This window comes from Pelobates fuscus, chromosome 6 (genome assembly GCF_036172605.1).
Source record: "Pelobates fuscus isolate aPelFus1 chromosome 6, aPelFus1.pri, whole genome shotgun sequence".
Lineage (NCBI taxonomy): Eukaryota > Metazoa > Chordata > Amphibia > Anura > Pelobatidae > Pelobates > Pelobates fuscus.
Window position 1 is genome coordinate 303,155,235 of NC_086322.1, and position 27,964 is coordinate 303,183,198.

The following is a 27,964-nucleotide window of genomic DNA, read 5'->3' on the forward strand; positions in this document are numbered from 1 at the left end:
GCATTTCTATGTGTGGCTTGCATTAGGACGTAGAATACATTATTGTGCTGCTTCACAAGCAAGACTAGCTGCAAAGCCTAAATTATTCTATACCAGGAGATGTATCAATGCAAGTACTGCACGTTTTACAAAGGTTTGGGGGTCGTGACTTACTTACGCCCTATTGCACAGCTGTCTTATATGGCATTGAAAAGATTCAATATTAGGATACCATCTTTTTTTCAATATGTTTGAATTTCCTTTAACAATCCAGTGTTGTATAAGCTTTTATTAATAACGCTGGAGAGTTGTAAACACTTAAGTTTACAATTTTTAAAGAGATAACTTGCCGCTAAGCCAGTTATAAGTGGGTCTCTCGCTGAAGCTCAGCTCTGACTTTGGGAGGGAGATTATCAGCTGAATGTGAGGAAGGGAGCATGTGCAGCCATCTTCACACAGAGCCAGCAATGATTATTGGTTGCCAGCCACCAGTGAACGCCAAGCGGATTTCTATTGAAAGTGACACAAAAAAAAAAAAAAAAAAAAAAATTCCTGCAGGGACACTGTTAATCATTAAAGGGACTCCAGTGCCAGGAAAACAATCAGTTTTCCTGGCACTGCAGGTCCCCCCTCTGCCTCCCACCTCCCATCCCCGGTTGCTGTAGGGGTGAAAACCCCTTCAGGTCACTTACCAGAGGCAGCGACATGTCCCTCGTCGCTGCTGCTTCCTCCACCACTGCTCCTCCCCTTCATTACGTCAGCATTAGACCTCACCATAGGAAAGCACTGAAAATGCTTTTCAAGGCTTTCCTATGGGGATTTTAGCGACGCTGGAGGTCCTCACACAGGACCGTGGACTATGTGCTATGGACCAGGAAGTTCCCTCTAGTGGCTGTCTAGTAGACAGCCACTAGGGGAGGACTTAACCCTGCAAGGTAATTATTGCAGTTTATGAAAACTACAATAATTACAGTTGCAGGGTTAAGGGTAGTGGGAGTTGGCACCCAGACCACTCCAATGGGCAGAAGTGGTCTGGGTGCCTGGAGTGTCCCTTTAAGCACTTCAGAAAGCTTAAGTATTTCCTGGGTTTGGATTGTTCCTATAAATGAACTCCTCTTTAACCCCTTAAAGGCCAATGGCAAATAATTCTGTGGTATCAGGTCTGTAAAGAGCAGCTAATTAAGTAATCTGGACATTCCATACTACCATAAGGCATGGAATGGTATGACTGCATTGAAAGGCAGCCTGGAAAGGACTAAGCAGACAGTGTCCATTTTGTCTTTTGGGAAACCATTCTTTCCTTCACTGCCCAGTTTCAGGTATGAGTAACACCATGTGAAGTTCTGCCAGCAAACACTACAGAGAGCTTGTTGTGATACCCTAAAATAGTCTTTATAGTTCCTTTAAGCGAGCAACGGCTAACATAGTGCTGCAGACGTTTGTTCACCGTAAAATGATGGCGAGACTCTATAGGCTGGCCGAGCACCATGGAAGATGCAAGTCACAATACCAGTCAAATGACGGCTAGCCATCATTGACAGTGAGGGCTGTAGTCGGGAAGCACTTACATAAATGAATATATTGAAATTGCACAGCTTGAGATATAAAATCTGTAACTGGCTGTAATAGGATTTACCACCCCTACCCTTGTCTCAAACCCCCGCCCCATCCCCTGAGTAGCAAGGTTTAGGACACCATGTAACATATTAGAGCATAACCTTCTGATGCATGGGCACTGCTTTTGTACGGTTATATTGGAGGATAATAAAGAGAGCGGTGACTCCCTTAAACTTACCTAGAGTACACAAACTGCCGAACAACTGAAAATAGGGAACATCTTTCCTATACACTATGCTGGACAACACAAACACTGATCTTAAGATACCAATTCTGCAGAATCACTGCATGCACACCAGACACCGAGAACCAAACAAAGAGAGGTTCTCCATCAATTGGCAAATTATTCCATGAATGAATTAGCATGTGGGTTTACAATAAAACCAACTGTAAGAGTATAGTCCCTCAGGATGTAGCATTTCGAACAGATCCTTTAAGTGCTCACTTGCTATATAAATTAACAGCACGCGTTTGAAAGGAGAAGAGCAAAGTATTATATAGCCAACTTGAGGCTGAGCAAAAAAACGGCAGCTCATCGACACTTGGGGAAATATGGCGTGTGCCCAGCTGTCAATCTTAGTCCAAGTGGGCAAGGTTTATTTGCATTGTATTTAATTCAATTTCATTTATTTTCTTTGATTATGCAACATGGTTATGCTTTCTAACCCTCCCCATACTTTAAAATCAATGCTTCACTATAAGCACTGTGATTATTTTATGTGAGGAGAAATGCATTATAATTTAAATAGCAAGCCCGAAAGGATTATTGCACCATTGTAGCAGCGAGGACTAGAAGCATCCACAGTATTCTGAAACCAAAAAACTTTTGAAATCTCCTCCCTGAACATTTCCGTGCGCTCTTGTTCTAGAGGTTGGGGATATAGTTCTGTTCCAGTCTATGGTTCTGCACGTTAGCCCTTTATCGAGATTAAGTTGCGAATCTATCTATACACAAGATGAGACAGCTGGGGTGATTTATAGTTCAATTGATTGTTTGGTGCAAATTTATGGTGATCGCTTTTTCGGCAACAATATTCATGACAGTAAGAAACGATACAAGCATCGCACGAGACTTTGGAACAGATTGTGCAAGTATTTGTTGCCCCTATTCGGTTACAAAAGCCGCATCGCACTGTGCTGGAAGTTTTAGTTTTTGGATTTTGCTGAGAAGCCCTGTCTTGCGGTGTTGTCCCGTAAGAAGTCTTCTCTCGTAGAGCCGGGCTGGAGGAGTAAGCCTCATTTTGGACAGCAGTTTTGATTGCTAAGCTGCTTTGCTTCAATGCTGTACCATCTGGCCTGAAGAGAACCATATTATCACACTTTTGGCATATAGGACCACCGGAGGATACACCACAGTTTTGGCACTTCATAAAACCTGTCTCTTTGGCTAAATGCGAACGCTTGTGACAAGGCGGATTCAGATCGTTTTTAAATAGCCAAACATCAGGCTTGGCAAATTCCTGCCGCTTAATATTTACCATCCTAGATTCCGGTTCAGTGTATAAATCTAGATCGTCTTCAGGGGGGAAATAACCATAGGTGGGATTTGTTCGAGAAGCTCCATTTGGGTTGGATGAAATGTTTAAAAATTCATCGGAGCAACCATGTAGAGAGGAGGACATAGTCAACAAGGAAGGAGATGGCCATATTATCTCATCTTTGAAGTCATCCTCAGCGTCTACTAAAATTTGCTCTTTCCTCAGACTGAGTGTGGCCGTCAGGGGAGGCTTATGTTTGCTATCCCAATAGTTGTCGTAGGTGTCCACCGACTTTGATGGTTTAGTGACTTTCTGCTTGAAGTAGTCTTTTGAGGGAGCTCTCTCACTGGCTGATTTCTGAAGAACCATTCTTGCCATAGATATGTTCAAGGTTTCTTTACATTCTGCCCTGCGTTTCATTTCATCGGTGCACCCTCTGACGTCCTCATTGCTGTTCTTCCTTTCACTCACAACATTAATCTCCAGGTAGCCTTTGTCCTTCACTTGTAAATAGATCTCAAGAAGAAGTTCACATTCCACTCGGGCGAGGAAAAGCTCAAAAGCAACTCTCTTGACCTGAGTGCTGTCCACATGGTCTTTCAGTCTATAAACCGTCCCAAGTTCTTGAACATATCCCATATTGTTTAAAATATGCCGGATATCATCATCGACCAAAGCAGCTCTCACATAGTAAACAAATGGCCCAGTGTAGGTCTGGCAAGAGAAAATGGGGAGATAAAACATCAGGTCAGATATACAATATAACAATATAAAAAAAAAAATACATATTCTCCAGCCAAATAGTATTCTCCAATTCTTAACCACCCAAAAACTTTGAAACACTAGGTTAAATAAAGTAACATAATTTTTCTTACACGGATTCCTCAAATTCCACTTCCTTCTCCACTTAGTCTAATCTGCCAGCCATCTTCCAATTACCAAAAAAAAAAAAAAAAAAACTAGGCCCAATGCACATGCATAATACACCTCTATAATACTACACTTAAAGCAGTTGTCATCGATGTGTGATTATCGTGCTCATCGTAAGAGAATATCTATGGAGGCTCTAGTGTAGGCCTTGTTCAATTTGCTTGGAATCTAGGAGCCAGATAAAGTTAGGATTTTTCAACATCAACATAAGTTCCATAAAAGGGACCTTATAGTCACCAGAACCACTATAGCTTAATGAGTCTATAGTCTGTCCCTGCACACTTACACTGTAAAGCTCACACACAAATGATTTGTTTTATTATAATTTGTCCACCCATCTCCCTACCTTTGTGAGAGCTGGAGTGGATGCTTTTCCTGGGGTCTCGTGAGGCGCTCTGCTCATTTTCAAGCTCTTATTGCTCTGCTCCCTCATGCGCTCTTTAGTGATGCCAGGTCCGGAGAGAAATATTCTGGCTCCCGGCAGGGCATGCGAGGGGCAGAGCAAGAAGATTATAGTTCCCTCACCGCCTCCACTTTCATTCAACTGGCCAGCCACTCACCCACCCACCTCTGATCTCCCTCAGACGGACACCTCAGGGACAGAACAGGCTGGCAAACACCTAGGCACCAGGGTACAGTTCCTTGTCAAGCCCAGCTCTAGTGCAAGAGTACTGCATGAACATGGGCACCTGAAGGATTAGGCACCCACAGAGGACAGCATCAGGGAAGTATAACCTCTGCTGCACCCAGAGTAGCACCGTCACTATTGGGAGCCTTTGCAAAATAGACCACAGAAGAGGACAGAGACACTTTAACACCTACTATACAGTTACCTGTAAAATCTTAAGTGCATACACTGCATCTCTACTGTACCTCACACTACTGCAATGCAATCTGTAAAGTGATAAGTACACAATGTAACTACCAGATCTAAAAGTTTCATGCCACTGCAAACCTCCTCCTATAATTTGATTGGTAGGAATGTACAAGGTGTATTCCTTAATTTAATTTTTACACAGCACGAAAGCCAAAGAGTCAGGAGTAGAACATGTGGGGCATTAGCAGTCTGACGCTAGCATGCTGTGCGTACCTGCAAAAGATGCCAACTTTGCACAGAATTCACATTAACCATCTGGAACTCTTGGACTGGCTAATGACGCGTTCAGATGTGAAGTTACACATCCAGCAGCAGAGGAGTTAATCTCTGTGAAATTCATAACGAAACGCTGCACAGACAAGGCACCATGACCATTTCAAATAACTACGGTGGTTATGGTGCTTGAAGGGACACTTTAAAGCAACCCGGTCATCTGTGAGTATTTAACAAAAGATAAAATCTTTATGAAATAATCATTTTGACTAAAGATAAAAGTAAGAACAAAAAAGATAAAGAATAACTTTATCCCCTGAGCAAAGCTGGAGCTGATAAATGGCAAAGATTCTGCAGCCACAGCTCTAAGAAAAGGCATTGTGCAAGTCTCGTCCACAGACCAAAACATGCGCAATATGACGGTAGAAATGCAGGTTCTGTGCAGATGGAACGCCATTGGGGAAGTGCCGCACAGCTGTTCTATACTTGCAAAAGCAGTAATATAGATTCCCAACATGACAACTGCGCTGAGGAAGCGATATGGGGTGTGCTTGAAGAGTGCCGCTGCCCGAATTTAGAAATCAAACAGCATTGCATCTTATTTTTATATTTTACTAGCAAATACATAGATCAGGCAATAGACCAATCGCCCATCGTATTTGTTTACATAGCTTATGCTTTAATTGCTGTAGCAAGCGCACTTGGAGTTTGTGCTAGAGGAATACAGAAACTGAATGACAGACCTCACTGAGATGTTACCTGAAGCATACCCTGCTAGTGTTAGTGCTGGGCCAAATGTGATGGGGTAGGTGGGTGTTCTATTAGTGTAACACCCAAGCACCCTGCATTATGCCCGCACTGCAGGTGAGAACTTATTTAACATCTATCAATTAAAACTATAATTTCTCACAAACATTAAAAAAACTGCAAACAGCACGGGACACGTTAGCCGACACATTCAATTTAAACTCATGATACAACTAAAACTGGAATCGTAAAAGCAACCTTCAGAAAAAGCAAGCAATCTGTGCCCATGTTCACACCTTGATATTTTTATATTCTTTCTTCCATGGATAAAGGAAAAGATTAATCCCAATAGTCTCCAGCATTGCCGCTGCATTGTGAAGGGAGCGTAGGTTTGATGTCCGCAGGGATTTCAGAGAGTTTTCACAGACCTCGTAGAATCTAATCAGCCTGAATCGATAAGCCGGGTCGATTTTAGGCAAGCTAAGTAGGGCCGAGGCCGCTGTGCGCAGGTATTCATCATTGATAGTTCTCTGCTTGGTGTCTGAAGCTTCCAGTTTCGACTCATGGAACTGTACATACTTTCTGAAGAGGTCTTCCTTGTACTTTGTATCCATTGAAATGCAGTTCAGGTCACAGCGGGGAGGTCTTCTCATCCATGGCTTTTCTATGGCAGCGGGTTCAACCAGACCAAGTTGAGATCCATCATTTTAGTGAACACTATGGGCATAAATAAAAAGAAACTGAAATTAGAACTCTTTGGCAAAAGGAATCCAAGAAGATCAATAGCAGTAACACATATGTGAAAGGGGAAATGTATGAACTTTGTCCAACCTATCCGCTTCTGTAACCATGTCAGTGTTTTTAAAGTGGAAGTCACAGTCTAGTACATATTAAACCTGGTAACAGAGTAGTGATTCGTAGTCACCGATTGGAACAGCCAATACACATCTTACACACCGCCTCACTATGCTGGCATCACAGGATAGAGGATTTGCTTTATTTAAATAGAACTGTATACATAGAAATTCTTTGCCAAAACATACTGCTAGAAGGGCAGGGGAGAAAGAAAAACATTTTGCTGGGTTGAATGACCAGAGAAAGGTGAAAACTATTTAAAAACAAAAACCCGTCACTAATGTAAAAAGCCCCAGATGAAGTGACAATTCAGATTTTACAATACACACGTCTATTTTTTTATTTTATTTGCATTTAACAATAATTTAAACTAGAGAATTCTAGGTATGTTTGCCAGCAAATCAAGTGTCTGCAGAGTCTTTTAACACGTTAAATAATGGGCCATTGCTGGACAGGTCAGATCTAGATGACAATTTCAAGGTGAGAGTACCAAGTGGTGCCAGTTAGCACTAATATTTGCCGGATAATGTGCCATTCCCCGCAGCTTGAAAGGGCTGACACAATAGAAGTGCAAATGCAAAGGACACGGTGCATGCGATCTACATTTTGTGCAATGGCCAGTATATTTTTCTCCACTCCTGTTCTCTCCTTTGAGGTCGGTTTCAAGGACCATGGGAGCGTGCAAACAATTTATTGAGATCGAGAAAAAAAACACCAAACAGATTAAAAAAAAACACAAACAACAACTTCAAAACACAAAGATCATGGTTTAACCCTTTAAGGACACGACATGTGTGACGTGTCATGATTCCCTTTTATTCCAGAAGTTTGGTCCTTAAGGGGTTAAACTAGAACTCCTAGCATGCATGTGTGTGTGTGATAGATCAGGCACAGGGTCATCAGAATTGTGGATAAACCTGAGAGGCAAAATGTATTTTATAATTACGTGGCAATGACGCTACAAACTGCCTATGTCCCATCACGAGAATTTAGAAAGATTTCATTAACCCCTTAAGGACACATGACGTGTGTGACACGTCATGATTCCCTTTTATTCCAGAAGTTTGGTCCTTAAGGGGTTAAAGACAGCCTTGATTATGCATGCTGTGATTATGCATGCTGTGATTATGCATGCTGTGATTATGCATGCTGTGATTATGCATGCTGTGATTATGCATGCTGTGATTATGCATGCTGTGAATATGGAGGGTTTTTATAAGAGTTTTCTACAAAGTGATTGTTAAATACAATAAAAATAGTAATTTATTAAAAAGCCACTATTCTCACCAGAACAACTACAGCTTATTGTATTTGTTTTGGTGAGAAGAATAGTTCCCTTAAGGCTTTTTGCAGTAAACACATTTTTTCAGAGAAAATGCAGTGTTTACATTAGAGCCTAAGGATACCTCCACTGGACACTACTCAGATGGCTGCTAGAAGTGCTTCCTGGGGCAGTGCTGCACAGTGTGACTGACATTCAGTGTCTCCACCCTCTGCATGGAGACACTGAACTTTCCTCATAGAAATGCATTGATTACATTTTTGCCAAGATTTTCCCGTTTCAGATTTACCTGCTTCTTCTTTCTTAAGATTTTCACACCCACAGGGACACACTGATTGAACCTATCAGTGTCCTATCCCTAGGAATGTTAAAACGTGCATTGGGCATGCCTGACATTTACAGTTGTACAATGTATTCAACCTTGCAACATCCTGACAGGGTGAGACAAGAGAGAGTTTGATCAGAGTTATCATGCAGAGCAGGCTTCAGTTTTTTTTTTATAACAATTTTGTAGATATACCCCAAGGAGATCATGTTATTACACTTTCTTCCCATTGGGTCTATATCCCAATTATTGCTCAGAGCCTGTGCAAGCAGAGTCCTCTCAAAGAGACGTGTTGTTGCTAGAGTCACAAGTGCATCCTCTTGTGGCTTTCCAATATAGCTCACTGTGAAGGGAAACTAAGCGCTCTAACACAGCACACCTGCCACTTCTGTTACATTCCTGGACCAAACGAAAGCGGAAGAAAACCTCCCTGGCGGATTAGATACATTAGATTTCAAATATAAAAGCGCTACTGAAACCTACACTTCTATGAATGGTCACATGTGACAGGTTCCAAACACACAAAGCACTTTAGCAAGCTGACATTGAGTGAGTGTGTGTGGAGTGTCCCTATAACTCCACAGCCTCCCAAATATTCCCCGAGCTAGCCTCTAATTTTACCATTTTTTGTTATTAATATTTACGTATTTGCAAGTAAAAGCAATCCTCAAACAAACATACCGTACCCATATAACCTGTGTTTTTTTCTCACCCTGAATGTCTAAATTACTTCTCTACACCCTCTATCTTCCTCCAAGGCCCATTATATGCGTAAGTGGAAGGAAGATATTGGCAGGCCTTTTGACATACAAGTTTGGCACAGAGCTCCGGTGGCATTAAGAGGGGCTGCAAGTTAATTAATTTACTGTTGGTACTTGACCCCAGCACGTACACACATTCCCATTATGCGGGTCTAGACCTTCAACACACTAGTTTTGATCACAAAGCTTCCACTTGATACAACCCACAGGTTATAGTTTCAATTTCCATGGAAATGTTTAATTTCTTTATATTTCCTACAGACAGTACTCCAAATGTTAGAAAATAAGATTCTTATTACAGCACAATTAAGCATTGCCACAGCCTGGAAACTCGAACCTGCTCCCTCTCCTATGGAACTGGCAAAACTGGTTAATCGGATTAAATATAGGATACCATGGCCAAAAACAAGTTGAACAGAACTTACTGGGGCCTACAGGACGCTTATATTAATGAGAATACCCAGGTACTGCCTATTAGGGCAATCAGCAAAAGTCTATAAACCCCTTGTTGTGTTTGTCCTATATTTACCTGCACTAGTACAAGGTATTTCTTAGCGAACAACTTGTAAATCACAGATTTCATCCCCCATATCAATGTGCAAAAAAAAAAAAAAATATATATATATATAACACACACACACACACACACACACACACACACACACCACATGTTCTCAGGACAATGTTAGACTCTTCCGTCTTTATTTAAAACTGTTCCTTACTTTGACAAAAGAAAAAAAAAGTAAATTGAATTAAAAAAAAAAAAAGAAAAAAGTAAATAAAAGTAGCTTTGCCAGGTCGGCAGAGCAATAATTGTAGTTTCCAAACCTCTGGGATGCCAAGGTGGCAATCACTGCATTAAAATGACAGGACCACCTAAGTGAATGTGCATTTAGATTAGCAGTGACAGCCCCAGGGAGTCAAGGAGTCTAACAGAGAAAAGTCCCCAGCATTTTATTGGTGTTATAGGTCATGCCTTCCTGTCACTTGAAGAAACAGAGACTGAAATGGTAAACAATGAGAAAAATCTTTATACAGACCTGCGGGATGCCCAAGGGCTCATCATTGAGGTTACCAAACTAGTTTGAAAGTTCAGAACAATTATAGAACAATTTCTTTTTTTTTTTTTTTTTTAAACAAATTCTAGCTCTAAATCTAAAAATAACAAAACATATGACCACACAGTGTAGAGACTGGGGGTGGACCCGAGCCCAAAAGAGCTCAGGGGCACCAAGAAAGATTCTATGAGTCTACTCTTTGTGGACTGAAAATAAAAAACACCTTTATTATAGGGTACAAATTCCCCAAAAGAAGTAAAGGAAACTTATAAATAATGCTAACACATCTAATAAATTAGTGGGAGGTGGTAATATGTACATCAGAGAAAGGAGTGAGCAATTGAATCTTACACAATCCACTACTTGAAACCGTATAGTCAGGGGTTTCTTTTAAGTGTATATGTGGTTAGTGTAGAAGATAGACAATAATCACAGCTTTAGCGGACTACAAGGCCTTTAGAAGAGATAAGAAAAAAATAGTATCCCTTATGAGTAGACCTGTTAACTTAGTCACTAGTAGGATTGATACAGATAGACATTGAAGCCTTAGACAAAGTATCAATTATATCCAGAACTTGCAAGTCTTATGTGATAGATCGCTATTACTTCTAATTACTGAGCTTCACCACAGTGCCTGAGATGAGCTTGTCTATGTAAGGGGTTAAATGCCCCAAAATGGCTTAATATATTGCTTTACAGACGAGTATATAATAATAGAGTTCTGCAGAACTTTAGAACTTGTGATCTCTCCAAGTGATTCTGTAGCATAGCTTAAGAAAACTAATATTCATGCTATTGCTTCTATTGAAAAGCCACTAAGTTTCACTCTAGTGTCTAAAATAAGCTATCCATATAAGGAGCTAAATGCCCCCAAGTGGTTAGTATATCGCTTATATAGACCATTCAGAAATTAAAGAACTAATGATCTCTCGAAAAAAAAAATCCTGTAGCACAGCCTTAAGGAGCAAGTATTCACATTGTTACCCCTATTGAAGAGTTACTAAATGAAACATCCCGGCCATTAACTATGAGAAGCACCAAATTGCTCTAATCTGATATCGGCATCAGTCTCCTATATTCTCATCCACCTCCCTCCACCTAGTGAACACACACAAAGTGCTGGTGATCGTTAAAAAAGCATAACCTGAAGGACTTTTCAGTCCACAAAGAGTAGACTCATAGAATCTTTCTTGGTGCCCCTGAGCTCTTTTGGGCTCAGGACCACCCCCAGTCTCTACATTCATTATATATTCAAGGGTTATCCCCTATCTAAGATTCTGTGGACACACTATAGATCCTGTTCATCAGGTGTCTCATTACTTTATAATTATATGTCCACACAGTACAGGTAAAGTCCCCCTTTCTATCTTCATGTTCCATTAGATCATCCATCTCTTGTCTAGAAGTTTCCCGACATCTCGCATTATGTACTCGCAGTCACACAATATCTGCATTTAATACAACGCCCAGATAACACCTATGGTATTCATCTCCTAAACAAGCCTATCTTTATCAGGTGTTCCCTTTTTGCAAGTTAGTTCTCAAATCTGAACCGCCTTCAGTGTACATAAACAGAGATTACTGATGTACCCTAAAATAAAGGAGGAGCCTAACAACTCGTTTTTCCTTTGAACGCATGTCTCTGAAACATTTACACGTTCTACCATGTGAGAGCCTGACGCGCCATTCTTGCGCAGTCACACTTTTTGTAAAGGACAAGGTAGGAAAATGTAACTTTAACTTGCTTACATGACGTATATCACATGTAAACAAAAGCAGAGTACCGGTTATTAAAAATAACAATGCAGGGGCGGGGCCTGAGCATCATGGTGGCTGGTCACACTCCATACAAGCTTAATAACCATTTAACCAATATTACCCGACAGCTGCTTATATTGGCGGTTACTCGCAAGTCTTACAAGATCAGGGAGCGACCAGATCAAAGTGCCAACCTGCACACAGCTATCTATTTGCAGTGCCTCAGCTATACCCATTACTACAGCTCTGCAATGGGTGCACATTTGCTGATGGAAATGCTTATCTCTCATGACAATCAGTAAATGTCTGTACTGTTATTCTTGCTATGCACATCAAAAAAAGAAAGGCAAAAAAAAAATGCGAAAGATACAAGATCAAATGATAGTGATGTAAACATGCGTGAAGCATAAATATGTTCTAATACACACAGATATGGTTTCAGAACAGAAATGTATGTGAGAAAATCCTGTACCTGTGCAATAAAGTGATTCCTGTGAACATGTATAATAAGACAAATTAGGATCACATGGTCCAAAGGATATCAGCTGCAGAATTGAAATGGGGATTTCCAAATAGCAGCAAAGATCAGTTTCTTAAAGCGGTAGTCGAAGCACGAGCAAAGAAAAGCATGTTTGGTGTTACTTTCTAACTCAGTCAGCTCGCACTGGCTTACAGATATAGAAAGAGAGAGAGATATATAGAAATCAGAGTGCACCACAACCCATAAAGCAATATACATGAGAAACAACACAATTTGCTAATCAGGGAATTTCCAAGGGCCAAAGGAGGACCAGTAAAAAGAAAATATTCCTTTCTGACGGCCTGAGTATACGGACCTTTACTTCCTTATGTTTTTTGGACATCGAGACAGAACAAAAACTGGGGGTCTCATGTCCTGAACATACACCGACCCTTCAAGGCCTGGAGGATGTGCCTAGTTTGGAGGTTTGTTACAAGTAAATCTACCCTGTTTGTATGTGAATCTCTGTACAAAGAACCAAGTTAGAACGTTTCAATTTATTCCAAGTAAAAACACGTCAATCGAGGCATCAGCAAACACTGCAAGTGACCCCGGTGATTGTGCATTTCACAGCAATGCTCAGAATAGTGCAAACAGGGACTAACAGGCCATCATCCTCCCAGGGTTAGTTAAACCTTACATTAACCAATACTTATATCCAAGAGGTCAAGGAGCCATGGTCCATCTCACTGCAACAAAGCCACTTCATATCTGTCACTGCAACTTTAAGGTACAGACTGAAATTTGGAAGATACTCCACCCGATTTAGTCTACCTTTGCAGCACATTATTTAAATTAAAATTGTTTACTACTGTAATATTTTGCACTTGCAGTTACATGGAGTTATTAAAGGGACACTATAGTCACCAGAACTACTACAGCTTAATGCAGTTCTGGTGAGTATAATAGCTCCATTCAGGCATTTTCATGTAAACTCGGCCTTTTCAGAGAAAAGGCAGTGTTTACATTGCCCCTAGGAACACCTCCAAGTGGCCACTCCTCAGACGAACACTGGAGGGGCTTCCTGGCTCAGGGCTGCACAGTAAGCAGTCCTGCCGTTCAGCGTCCCGACACTCTGCATAGAGACGCTGAATTTTCATTGATTCAATGCATCTCTATGAGGGGGTCCTGATTGGCCAAAACGGCATTTGGCCCGTGCCGATTTTAGCCAATCCAATGCTTTCCCCGTGGGAATTTTGATGATGTCACCAAGGGGGCGAGGCGAGCGCCAGCAGAGCCGTGTAGAGATGAAAATAAGGTAAGCAGCTGTGTTGTCCTAAAAGTAACACCCTAGGCTTAGCAGAACTACAAGTTCCATGATGCTGGATGGAAATTTAGAAACATCATATTACACCTCGCAAATAAGTCAGGCATTTGACACGGTAGACCACGACATTCTACTGCACAAACTCAAAAACTCAGGTATTGGTGATTGTTCCCTAACCTGGTTTCGATCCAATGTATCGGATCGCTCGCAATATGTGTCCATATCTGACAGCGACTCCCTCCCTCTCCCAGTCACGTTTGGTGTTCCCCAAGGTTCCATTCTCGGCCCCCTACTATTTACATTATTTATGATCTGCCTAAAGCCTGCAAATCCTCAAATGTACACATATGACAGTAATCTATGCAAGCAAATCTGATCTCCCGCAGCTTGAGGCTGTGCTCCAAGACCAGCTCAGCGGAAGAAAAGTGGATAGCAAAAAACAAACTTCCTAAACACTGACAAAACTGTCACAATGAGCTGTGGAACAGTACCTAAATTACACAATTCCCACCTATCCATCAAAACAAATTCAAATAGCACACTGACCGCAGTCCACTCTCTCAAATACTTGGGTATGATATTAGACCCCAATCTATCTTTTGGCCTCCACATAGAAAAACTTGCATCTAAAACTTTATCCAAAACTAGGTGCCCTGAACAGAAACAAATCCCGCCTAAGCCCTTCAGTAAAGGAAACTCTTGTACAGCAAATGCTGATGCCAATCATTGATTATGGGCATGTAGTATATGCATCTGCATCGCAATCCCACATTAATAAACTCAATACATTGCATAACTCGTTCTGCCAATTTGTGCTACAATGTAATTACAGGACCCACCATTGTGACATGCTAAAAACTAAACTGGTTGTCGATGGAATCCAGACGCACCCTTCATCTTTCCAGCGAAACTCCCATCGTACCTAAGCAAAATGCTCTCCTCGGCTGTTCCCACCTCCTAGGGGCAGGCAACCTTGGGCACTCCAGATGTTGTGGACTACATCATGGGCGGTGTAGTCCAAAACATCTGGCGTGCCGAAGGTTGCCTATACCTGTCCTATAACCTCCGATCCAGTACCAACACTTTATTTAATCTACCTCAATACAAAAAGAAAGCAGCCCGATCCTCCTTTTCCTACAGAGCACCGCAATTGTGGAACGACCTCCCGCACACTTTAAAATCTTCCCTAAGCCTAAAGTCCTTTAAGAGATCCCTCTCTACATTCCTCAAAACAGAATGCACCTGTCATGGTTGATTATATATTTCCTACCTATTCTATGTTACATTTTGTGTAAATTGTGTGTATATATTGTACCATAATGTATCAATGCAATGTTTTGTGGACCCAGAACATACTTGAAAACGAGAGAAATCTCAATGTATCTTTCCTGGTGAAATATTTTATTAATAAAATTAGATTTTCTATTGAAAAATATGCTGGGCACATTCACAAACTGGGGTGTAAATAACAGGAGGCAACCAGTTAAAATAGAACAGATTCTATAAAAAAGGTACACAAAGCAGTCCAGGATAATTATCAATATGTAAAAGAACACTCCAGATGCGTCCAGATTTCAAGGGGAAAGTCACTTTTCAGTGGAGAAACTCAAGAGGCAGTAATTGCCCAGAGAACCTGCCTTGCAAAGACTTATCATTGAGCTGCATTGGGCAGTCTGTGGTTGGACAGACACAGAAAGTCTGGGCGGGGTTAGAAGGGGAGGGCTTGCAAAAGTTACAGAAAAGAGATCTGCAGTTATTATTTTAGTATTTTCAGATATAAACCAAAAAAAACTAAAAAATGCACACATACATCCATGTTTTCATTGGGGGGTATACCTACTAAACTGCAATTTTGTTTGTATTTGTTTACATATTCCAGGAAATATGGATAGCGCATGCACAAAAAAAAAAAAAAATATTTCCCATTGTTAGGCCCACAGAAAAACTATTAATTGTTCCCAAGTCTGGTTGAGACTGGAGTTTGTTAAACTCACCTACAGGTAAATGAGAACGTTGTCACCTTCACATCACATCTGCCTAATGAGGCAAAGAAACGTCACTGACAAAGTCATAAAAAAAACAAAAAATAAATAAATAAAAACTTTTAGGTTAAGCAATATTATTAGTGTAATTAGAATCTCTATTGCACTACTTACAGAAAACCAAAATTAAAATACTTCTAACGTGCCTTTACAAAGCTACATCATCCACCGTGACTATGTTTGCGTTAACCTTGCCGCAGAAAACCCAAGTGCGAAAAAATTTATCAGATTTCTCTTACAGAGCAGTTTAATAAGACGTGCCCCCAAAAATCTGCACATTGTCATTTGTTTATCTATGGGCTGACTTTAACCCGTGAGAGCAAAAACCAGACAACTGACTGGTTTGCAATCTAATTGCCGAACGAAAGTTAATAAAGCGTTAACATTTTGTTAGCATATTTTGCAGACTGCTGCTCAGAGATCAAATCAGAGCAATATAGTGTTACATCATTTTGTGAAACATGTTAAATTAGCTGCATCACTGCTCACCATGATTCATTTGCTATAAAAAGTCCCACCAACATATTGACTTAAAAAAAAATTAAAAATGGATATCCCCTAAACTTTTACACCTGCAACAATAATCAAAATGCAGTTCGAAGTATATAGGCATTGCCCTAAATGGCGATATATTTAGAAAACCACAAAATGTAGTTAAATAAACCCTTGTAACAACATTGAGTCAAACTAAGCAATCTATCCTCTGTTAGTATTAGAGAGAAAATAAACGGTTATAATGAGAATATTGCTACCAATTGTTAAGCATGGTGCTTTCAGAGCCAATAGGTTTTTTCCCCTAAAATAGGAATTGAGGAGAGAGGAACAAGGAAATGCAAATTTCAGTTCTAAAACAACAAAACCATGGATTTAGAATGTAAAGGTTTAATTTGAAAATAGATTGGTTTCCCCATCTAGTTATTTAGGTGTAAAATGCCCAATTCCCTGGCCAGTTTCCCATAAGCCCAGTGCACAGAATACCTAACTTGAAGGCTGTAATAATTGTGCATTCCAATAATGTATGGCTCCTAATTTATATTCCGGATGTTTAGTATAAAACCTATTATATATTAATACTAAATATAGACTGGACGTACCAACATTCAATGCATACATTAAATCCTTGTGTTCTTCCACTCTATAGAGATACAATATGCTGTGCGTGTATGTGTGTGTGTATATATATATATATATATATATATATATATATATATATATATATATATATATATATATATATATATATATATATATATATATATATGTCGAGGGAGGGAGTAAAAGGAGGTCGAGGGAGGGAGTAAAAGGAGGTCGAGGGAGGGAGTAAAAGGAGGTCGAGGGAGGGAGTAAAAGGAGGTCGAGGGAGGGAGTAAAAGGAGGTCGAGGGAGGGAGTAAAAGGAGGTCGAGGGAGGGAGTAAAAGGAGGTCGAGGGAGGGAGTAAAAGGAGGTCGAGGGAGGGAGTAAAAGGAGGTCGAGGGAGGGAGTAAAAGGAGGTCGAGGGAAGGGAGTAAAAGGAGGTCGAGGGAAGGGAGTAAAAGGAGGTCGAGGGAGGGAGTAAAAGGAGGTCGAGGGAGGGAGTAAAAGGAGGTCGAGGGAGGGAGTAAAAGGAGGTCGAGGGAGGGAGTAAAAGGAGGTCGAGGGAGTCTGTCATTGGCGAAGAGGTAAAAGGGGTCTGTCCTGGGTGAGGGGATATAAGGGGGATGAGGGGATCTCTCCTGTGGGGGGGGGGATGAGGGGGAGATGAGGGTATGTGGGGGGGATGAGGGTATGTGGGGGGGATGTGGGGGAGATGAGGGTATGTGGGGGGGATGAGGGGGAGATGAGGGTATGTGGGGGGAGATGAGGGTATGTGGGGGGGATGAGGGGGAGATGAGGGTATGTGGGGGGGATGAGGGGGAGATGAGGGTATGTGGGGGGGAAGAAGGGGAGATGAGGGTATGTGGGGGGACGATGGGGAGATGAGGGTATGTGGGGGGGACGATGAGGGTATGTGGGGGGGACGATGAGGGTATGTGGGGGGGACGATGAGGGTATGTGGGGGGGACGATGAGGGTATGTGGGGGGGACGATGAGGGTATGTGGGGGGGACGATGAGGGTATGTGGGGGGGACGATGAGGGTATGTGGGGGGGACGATGAGGGTATGTGGGGGGACGATGAGGGTATGTGGGGGGGACGATGAGGGTATGTGGGGGGGACGATGAGGGTATGTGGGGGGGACGATGAGGGTATGTGGGGGGGACGATGAGGGTATGTGGGGGGGACGATGAGGGTATGTGGGGGGGACGATGAGGGTATGTGGGGGGGACGAGGGGGAGATGAGGGTATGTGGGGGGGACGAGGGGGAGATGAGGGTATGTGGGGGGGACGAGGGGGAGATGAGGGTATGTGGGGGGGACGAGGGGGAGATGAGGGTATGTGGGGGGGACGAGGGGGAGATGAGGGTATGTGGGGGGGACGAGGGGGAGATGAGGGTATGTGGGGGGGACGAGGGGGAGATGAGGGTATGTGGGGGGGACGAGGGGGAGATGAGGGTATGTGGGGGGGACGAGGGGGAGATGAGGGTATGTGGGGGGGACGAGGGGGAGATGAGGGTATGTGGGGGGGACGAGGGGGAGATGAGGGTATGTGGGGGGGACGAGGGGGAGATGAGGGTATGTGGGGGGGACGAGGGGGAGATGAGGGTATGTGGGGGGGACGAGGGGGAGATGAGGGTATGTGGGGGGGACGAGGGGGAGATGAGGGTATGTGGGGGGGACGAGGGGGAGATGAGGGTATGTGGGGGGGACGAGGGGGAGATGAGGGTATGTGGGGGGGACGAGGGGGAGATGAGGGTATGTGGGGGGGACGAGGGGGAGATGAGGGTATGTGGGGGGGACGAGGGGGAGATGAGGGTATGTGGGGGGGACGAGGGGGAGATGAGGGTATGTGGGGGGGACGAGGGGGAGATGAGGGTATGTGGGGGGGACGAGGGGGAGATGAGGGTATGTGGGGGGGGGACGAGGGGGAGATGAGGGTATGTGGGGGGGGGACGAGGGGGAGATGAGGGTATGTGGGGGGGGGACGAGGGGGAGATGAGGGTATGTGGGGGGGGGACGAGGGGGAGATGAGGGTATGTGGGGGGGGACGAGGGGGAGATGAGGGTATGTGGGGGGGACGATGAGGGGGAGATGAGGGTATGTGGGGGGGACGATGAGGGGGAGATGAGGGTATGTGGGGGGGATGAGGGGGAGATGAGGGTATGTGGGGGGGGGATGAGGGGGGGATGAGGGTATGTGGGGGGGATGAGGGTATGTGGGGGGGATGAGGGTATGTGGGGGGGATGAGGGTATGTGGGGGGGATGAGGGTATGTGGGGGGGATGAGGGTATGTGGGGGGGATGAGGGTATGTGGGGGGGATGAGGGTATGTGGGGGGGATGAGGGTATGTGGGGGGGATGAGGGTATGTGGGGGGATGAGGGTATGTGGGGGGATGAGGGTATGTGGGGGGGATGAGGGTATGTGGGGGGGATGAGGGTATGTGGGGGGGATGAGGGTATGTGGGGGGATGAGGGTATGTGGGGGGGATGAGGGTATGTGGGGGGGATGAGGGTATGTGGGGGAGATGAGGGTATGTGGGGGAGATGAGGGTATGTGGGGGAGATGAGGGTATGTGGGGGAGATGAGGGTATGTGGGGGAGATGAGGGTATGTGGGGGAGATGAGGGTATGTGGGGGAGATGAGGGTATGTGGGGGAGATGAGGGTATGTGGGGGAGATGAGGGTATGTGGGGGGGATGAGGGGGAGATGAGGGTATGTGGGGGAGATGAGGGTATGTGGGGGGGATGAGGGGGAGATGAGGGTATGTGGGGGGGATGAGGGGGAGATGAGGGTATGTGGGGGGGATGAGGGTATGTGGGGGGGAGATAGGGTATGTGGGGGGGATGAGAGGGTATGTGGGGGGGATGAGAGGGTATGGGGGGGATGAGAGGGTATGGGGGGGATGAGAGGGTATGGGGGGGATGAGAGGGTATGGGGGGGATGAGAGGGTATGGGGGGGATGAGAGCGTATGGGGGGGATGAGAGGGTATGGGGGGAGATGAGGGGGAGAGGAGGGTATGTGGGGGGAATGAGGGGGAGATGAGGGTATGTGGGGGGGAGATAGGGTATGTGGGGGGGATGAGAGGGTATGTGGGGGGGATGAGAGGGTATGGGGGGGATGAGAGGGTATGGGGGGGATGAGAGGGTATGGGGGGGGATGAGGGGGAGATGAGGGTATGTGGGGGGAATGAGGGGGAGATGAGGGTATGTGGGGGGAATGAGGGGGAGATGAGGGTATGTGGGGGGAATGAGGGGGAGATAGGGTATGTGGGGGGGATGAGAGGGTATGGGGGGGGATGAGAGGGTATATAGGGGGGATGAGAGGGTATGGGGGGGATGAGAGGGTATATGGGGGGGATGAGAGGGTATATGGGGGGGATGAGAGGGTATATGGGGGGGATGAGAGGGTATATGGGGGGGATGAGAGGGTATATGGGGGGGATGAGAGGGTATATGGGGGGGATGAGAGGGTATATGGGGGGGATGAGAGGGTATATGGGGGGGATGAGAGGGTATATGGGGGGGATGAGAGGGTATATGGGGGGGATGAGAGGGTATATGGGGGGATGAGAGGGTATATGGGGGGGATGAGAGGGTATATGGGGGGGATGAGAGGGTATATGGGGGGGATGAGAGGGTATATGGGGGGGATGAGAGGGTATATGGGGGGGATGAGAGGGTATATGGGGGGATGAGAGGGTATATGGGGGGATGAGAGGGTATATGGGGGGATGAGAGGGTATATGGGGGGATGAGAGGGTATATGGGGGGATGAGAGGGTATATGGGGGGATGAGAGGGTATATGGGGGGATGAGAGGGTATATGGGGGGATGAGAGGGTATATGGGGGGATGAGAGGGTATATGGGGGGATGAGAGGGTATATGGGGGGATGAGAGGGTATATGGGGGGATGAGAGGGTATATGGGGGGATGAGAGGGTATATGGGGGGATGAGAGGGTATATGGGGGGATGAGAGGGTATATGGGGGGATGAGAGGGTATATGGGGGATGAGAGGGTATATGGGGGGATGAGAGGGTATATGGGGGGATGAGAGGGTATATGGGGGGATGAGAGGGTATATGGGGGGATGAGAGGGTATATGGGGGGGATGAGAGGGTATATGGGGGGGATGAGAGGGTATATGGGGGGGATGAGAGGGTATATGGGGGGGATGAGAGGGTATATGGGGGGGATGAGAGGGTATATGGGGGGGATGAGAGGGTATATGGGGGGGATGAGAGGGTATATGGGGGGGATGAGAGGGTATATGGGGGGGATGAGAGGGTATATGGGGGGGATGAGAGGGATGAGAGGGTATATGGGGGGGATGAGAGGGATGAGAGGGTATATGGGGGGATGAGAGGGTATATGGGGGGATGAGAGGGTATATGGGGGGGATGAGAGGGTATATGGGGGGATGAGAGGGTATATGGGGGGATGAGAGGGTATATGGGGGATGAGAGGGTATATGGGGGGATGAGAGGGTATATGGGGGGATGAGAGGGTATATGGGGGGATGAGAGGGTATATGGGGGGATGAGAGGGTATATGGGGGGATGAGAGGGTATATGGGGGGATGAGAGGGTATATGGGGGGATGAGAGGGTATATGGGGGGATGAGAGGGTATATGGGGGGATGAGAGGGTATATGGGGGGATGAGAGGGTATATGGGGGGATGAGAGGGTATATGGGGGGATGAGAGGGTATATGGGGGGATGAGAGGGTATATGGGGGGATGAGAGGGTATATGGGGGGATGAGAGGGTATATGGGGGGATGAGAGGGTATATGGGGGGATGAGAGGGTATATGGGGGGATGAGAGGGTATATGGGGGGATGAGAGGGTATATGGGGGGATGAGAGGGTATATGGGGGGATGAGAGGGTATATGGGGGGATGAGAGGGTATATGGGGGGATGAGAGGGTATATGGGGGGATGAGAGGGTATATGGGGGATGAGAGGGTATATGGGGGATGAGAGGGTATATGGGGGATGAGAGGGTATATGGGGGGATGAGAGGGTATATGGGGGGATGAGAGGGTATATGGGGGGTGAGAGGGTATATGGGGGGTGAGAGGGTATATGGGGGGGTGAGAGGGTATATGGGGGGATGAGAGGGTATATGGGGGGGATGAGAGGGTATATGGGGGGATGAGAGGGTATATGGGGGGATGAGAGGGTATATGGGGGGATGAGAGGGTATATGGGGGGATGAGAGGGTATATGGGGGGATGAGAGGGTATATGGGGGGATGAGAGGGTATATGGGGGGATGAGAGGGTATATGGGGGGATGAGAGGGTATATGGGGGATGAGAGGGTATATGGGGGGATGAGAGGGTATATGGGGGGATGAGAGGGTATATGGGGGGATGAGAGGGTATATGGGGGGATGAGAGGGTATATGGGGGGATGAGAGGGTATATGGGGGGATGAGAGGGTATATGGGGGGATGAGAGGGTATATGGGGGGATGAGAGGGTATATGGGGGGATGAGAGGGTATATGGGGGGATGAGAGGGTATATGGGGGGATGAGAGGGTATATGGGGGGATGAGAGGGTATATGGGGGGATGAGAGGGTATATGGGGGGATGAGAGGGTATATGGGGGGATGAGAGGGTATATGGGGGGATGAGAGGGTATATGGGGGGATGAGAGGGTATATGGGGGGATGAGAGGGTATATGGGGGGATGAGAGGGTATATGGGGGGATGAGAGGGTATATGGGGGGATGAGAGGGTATATGGGGGGATGAGAGGGTATATGGGGGGATGAGAGGGTATATGGGGGGATGAGAGGGTATATGGGGGGATGAGAGGGTATATGGGGGGATGAGAGGGTATATGGGGGGATGAGAGGGTATATGGGGGGATGAGAGGGTATATGGGGGGATGAGAGGGTATATGGGGGGATGAGAGGGTATATGGGGGGATGAGAGGGTATATGGGGGGATGAGAGGGTATATGGGGGGATGAGAGGGTATATGGGGGGATGAGAGGGTATATGGGGGGATGAGAGGGTATATGGGGGGATGAGAGGGTATATGGGGGGATGAGAGGGTATATGGGGGGATGAGAGGGTATATGGGGGGATGAGAGGGTATATGGGGGGATGAGAGGGTATATGGGGGGATGAGAGGGTATATGGGGGGATGAGAGGGTATATGGGGGGATGAGAGGGTATATGGGGGGATGAGAGGGTATATGGGGGGATGAGAGGGTATATGGGGGGATGAGAGGGTATATGGGGGGATGAGAGGGTATATGGGGGGATGAGAGGGTATATGGGGGGATGAGAGGGTATATGGGGGGATGAGAGGGTATATGGGGGGATGAGAGGGTATATGGGGGGATGAGAGGGTATATGGGGGGATGAGAGGGTATATGGGGGGATGAGAGGGTATATGGGGGGATGAGAGGGTATATGGGGGGATGAGAGGGTATATGGGGGGATGAGAGGGTATATGGGGGGATGAGAGGGTATATGGGGGGATGAGAGGGTATATGGGGGGATGAGAGGGTATATGGGGGGATGAGAGGGTATATGGGGGGATGAGAGGGTATATGGGGGGATGAGAGGGTATATGGGGGGATGAGAGGGTATATGGGGGGATGAGAGGGTATATGGGGGGATGAGAGGGTATATGGGGGGATGAGAGGGTATATGGGGGGATGAGAGGGTATATGGGGGGATGAGAGGGTATATGGGGGGATGAGAGGGTATATGGGGGGATGAGAGGGTATATGGGGGGATGAGAGGGTATATGGGGGGATGAGAGGGTATATGGGGGGATGAGAGGGTATATGGGGGGATGAGAGGGTATATGGGGGGATGAGAGGGTATATGGGGGGATGAGAGGGTATATGGGGGGATGAGAGGGTATATGGGGGGATGAGAGGGTATATGGGGGGATGAGAGGGTATATGGGGGGATGAGAGGGTATATGGGGGGATGAGAGGGTATATGGGGGGATGAGAGGGTATATGGGGGGATGAGAGGGTATATGGGGGGATGAGAGGGTATATGGGGGGATGAGAGGGTATATGGGGGGATGAGAGGGTATATGGGGGGATGAGAGGGTATATGGGGGGATGAGAGGGTATATGGGGGGATGAGAGGGTATATGGGGGGATGAGAGGGTATATGGGGGGATGAGAGGGTATATGGGGGGATGAGAGGGTATATGGGGGGATGAGAGGGTATATGGGGGGATGAGAGGGTATATGGGGGGATGAGAGGGTATATGGGGGGATGAGAGGGTATATGGGGGGATGAGAGGGTATATGGGGGGATGAGAGGGTATATGGGGGGATGAGAGGGTATATGGGGGGGATGAGAGGGTATATGGGGGGGATGAGAGGGTATATGGGGGGATGAGAGGGTATATGGGGGGATGAGAGGGTATATGGGGGGGATGAGAGGGTATATGGGGGGGATGAGAGGGTATATGGGGGGGATGAGAGGGTATATGGGGGGGATGAGAGGGTATATGGGGGGGATGAGAGGGTATATGGGGGGGATGAGAGGGTATATGGGGGGGATGAGAGGGTATATGGGGGGGATGAGAGGGTATATGGGGGGGATGAGAGGGTATATGGGGGGGATGAGAGGGTATATGGGGGGGATGAGAGGGTATATGGGGGGGATGAGAGGGTATATGGGGGGGATGAGAGGGTATATGGGGGGGATGAGAGGGTATATGGGGGGGATGAGAGGGTATATGGGGGGGATGAGAGGGTATATGGGGGGGATGAGAGGGTATATGGGGGGGATGAGAGGGTATATGGGGGGGATGAGAGGGTATATGGGGGGGATGAGAGGGTATATGGGGGGGATGAGAGGGTATATGGGGGGATGAGAGGGTATATGGGGGGGATGAGAGGGTATATGGGGGGGATGAGAGGGTATATGGGGGGGATGAGAGGGTATATGGGGGGGATGAGAGGGTATATGGGGGGGATGAGAGGGTATATGGGGGGGATGAGAGGGTATATGGGGGGGATGAGAGGGTATATGGGGGGATGAGAGGGTATATGGGGGGATGAGAGGGTATATGGGGGGATGAGAGGGTATATGGGGGGATGAGAGGGTATATGGGGGGATGAGAGGGTATATGGGGGGATGAGAGGGTATATGGGGGGATGAGAGGGTATATGGGGGGATGAGAGGGTATATGGGGGGATGAGAGGGTATATGGGGGGATGAGAGGGTATATGGGGGGATGAGAGGGTATATGGGGGGATGAGAGGGTATATGGGGGGATGAGAGGGTATATGGGGGGATGAGAGGGTATATGGGGGGGATGAGAGGATATATGGGGGGGATGAGAGGATATATGGGGGGATGAGAGGATATATGGGGGGATATGAGGGGGGATATGAGGGGGGATATGGGGGATATGAGGGGGGATATATGGGGGGATATATGGGGGGATGAGGGGGGATATATGGGGGGATATATGGGGGGATATATGGGGGGATATATGGGGGGATATATGGGGGGATATATGGGGGGATATATGGGGGGATATATGGGGGGATATAATGGGGGATATAATGGGGGGATATAATGGGGGGTATATAAGGGGGGTATATAAGGGGGGATGCGGGTGTATATAAGGGGGGATGCGGGTGTATATAAGGGGGGATGCGGGTGTATATAAGGGGGGATGCGGGTGTATATAAGGGGGGATGCGGGTGTATATAAGGGGGGATGCGGGTGTATATAAGGGGGGTATATAGGGGGGTAGATAAGGGGGTAGATAAGGGGGGTAGATAAGGGGGGTAGATAAGGGGGGTAGATAAGGGGGGTAGATAAGGGGGGTAGATAAGGGGGGTAGATAAGGGGGTAGATAAGGGGGTAGATAAGGGGGTAGATAAGGGGGTAGATAAGGGGGTAGATAAGGGGGTAGATAAGGGGGTAGATAAGGGGGTAGATAAGGGGGTAGATAAGGGGGTAGATAAGGGGGTAGATAAGGGGGTAGATAAGGGGGTAGATAAGGGGGTAGATAAGGGGGTAGATAAGGGGGGATGAGGTGGTATAGAGAGGGAGGTATATATGGGGGATGAGGTGGTATAGAGGGGGAGGTATATATGGGGGATGAGGTGGTATAGAGAGGGAGGTATATATGGGGGATGAGGTGGTATAGAGAGGGAGGTATATATGGGGGGATGAGGTGGTATAGAGAGGGAGGTATATATGGGGGGATGAGGTGGTATAGAGAGGGAGGTATATATGGGGGGATGAGGTGGTATAGAGAGGGATATATATGGGGGGATGAGGTGGTATAGAGAGGGATATATATGGGGGGGATGAGGTGGTATAGAGAGGGAGGTATATATGGGGGGATGAGGTGGTATAGAGAGGGAGGTATATATGGGGGGGATGAGGTGGTATAGAGAGGGAGGTATATAAGGGGGGGATGAGGTGGTATAGAGAGGGAGGTATATATGGGGGGATGAGGTGGTATAGAGAGGGAGGTATATATGGGTGGGATGAGGTGGTATAGAGAGGGAGGTATATAAGGGGGATGAGGTGGTATAGAGAGGGAGGTATATAAGGGGGGATGAGGTGGTATAGAGAGAGAGGTATATAAGGGGGATGAGGTGGTATAGAGAGGGAGGTATATAAGGGGGGGATGAGGTGGTATAGAGAGGGAGGTATATAAGGGGGTGATGAGGTGGTAGAGAGGGAGGTATATAAGGGGGGGATGAGGTGGTATAGAGAGGGAGGTATATAAGGGGGGGGATGAGGTGGTATAGAGAGGGAGGTATATAAGGGGGGATGAGGTGGTATAGAGAGGGAGGTATATAAGGGGGGGATGAGGTGGTATAGAGAGGGAGGTATATAAGGGGGGGATGAGGTGGTATAGAGAGGGAGGTATATAAGGGGGGGATGAGGTGGTATAGAGAGGGAGGTATATAAGGGGGGATGAGGTGGTATAGAGAGGGAGGTATATAAGGGGGGATGAGGTGGTATAGAGAGGGAGGTATATAAGGGGGATGAGGTGGTATAGAGAGGGAGGTATATATGGGGGGGGGGGATGAGGTGGTATAGAGAGGGTGGTATATAGGGGGGGGGGGGTGTATGAGGTGCCAGCTCTCTGAGACCCCCCCTCCATTCCAGGGAGCCCCCCGCCCCCCCAGTGACAGTGGTTAGAGGGGTTCCCCGGGGCCCGTGACATGGAGCCAGATACTCACCCGAACCCAGTGTGACAGCACCCTCCCTCACAGCCCGAGCCGCAGCTTCCCTCACACCGCCGCCATTATCAAATAACGCTTCACTTCCTTCTTCAGGTGACGTCACCGCGCAGGCGCGCTGAGAGGATCGAAGGGGCAGGCGGGAACGGGCACGTCAGCGTCACCTGTCACCGCGGGAGCGCGCACTGTGCCTGGAACAGACACACAAAAATATATATTCAAAATAAATAAATAAATAAATAAAATAACAACAAGAATAATAATAATAATATAATAAATAATAATAATATAATAATAATATAATAATAAATAAATAACAATAACAATAATAATAATATAATAATAAATAATAATAATAATATTATAATAATAAATAAATAAATAAAACATAATAATAATAATATAATAAATAAATAAATAAAACAATGATATTAATATAATAAATAATAATAATAATTAATGATAACTAATAATAAATACAAAATACATAATAATAATGTGATACATAAAAATAATAAATAATAATAAGTAAATAAATATAATAATAAATAATAATAATAAGGACAATTAATAATAATGATAATTAATAATAAATAAATAAACTACATAATAATAATAATAATATAATAAATAATTATAATGACAATTAATGATAATTAATAATAAATAAAAATTGCAAAATAATGATAATATAATAAATAATAATAATGACAATGAATAATATTTAATAATAATTAAAATCATACATAATAGTGATAATAATAATAAATATAATGAAAATAAATATAATAAATAATAAATAAAAAAATATACATAATGATAATAATAATAAATATAATAATAATAGTAAATAAATATAATAAATAATAATAATAATAAATTAGTAATGGTGTCATGTTCACTCATCTCATTAATAGTTTTATTTTACAATCTTTATTAATAGTAATACCTGGCACAGGACAGAAAGTTAAACAAT

General features: G+C 45.7%; 1 protein-coding gene across 1 annotated transcript; it reads right to left on the reverse strand.

The window, feature by feature from the left end:
• Positions 1–522: 522 nt before the first annotated feature.
• On the reverse strand, positions 523–27,072 carry SPATA2 (spermatogenesis associated 2). The gene is made up of 3 exons (XM_063459671.1): positions 26,989–27,072; positions 6,138–6,558; positions 523–3,788 (listed from the first exon to the last, which is right to left on the reverse strand). The coding sequence occupies exons 2-3, from the start codon at positions 6,492–6,494 to the stop codon at positions 2,538–2,540; spliced, it is 1,608 nt and encodes a 535-aa protein (XP_063315741.1). The 5' UTR covers positions 6,495–6,558; positions 26,989–27,072; the 3' UTR covers positions 523–2,537.
• Positions 27,073–27,964: the final 892 nt, after the last annotated feature.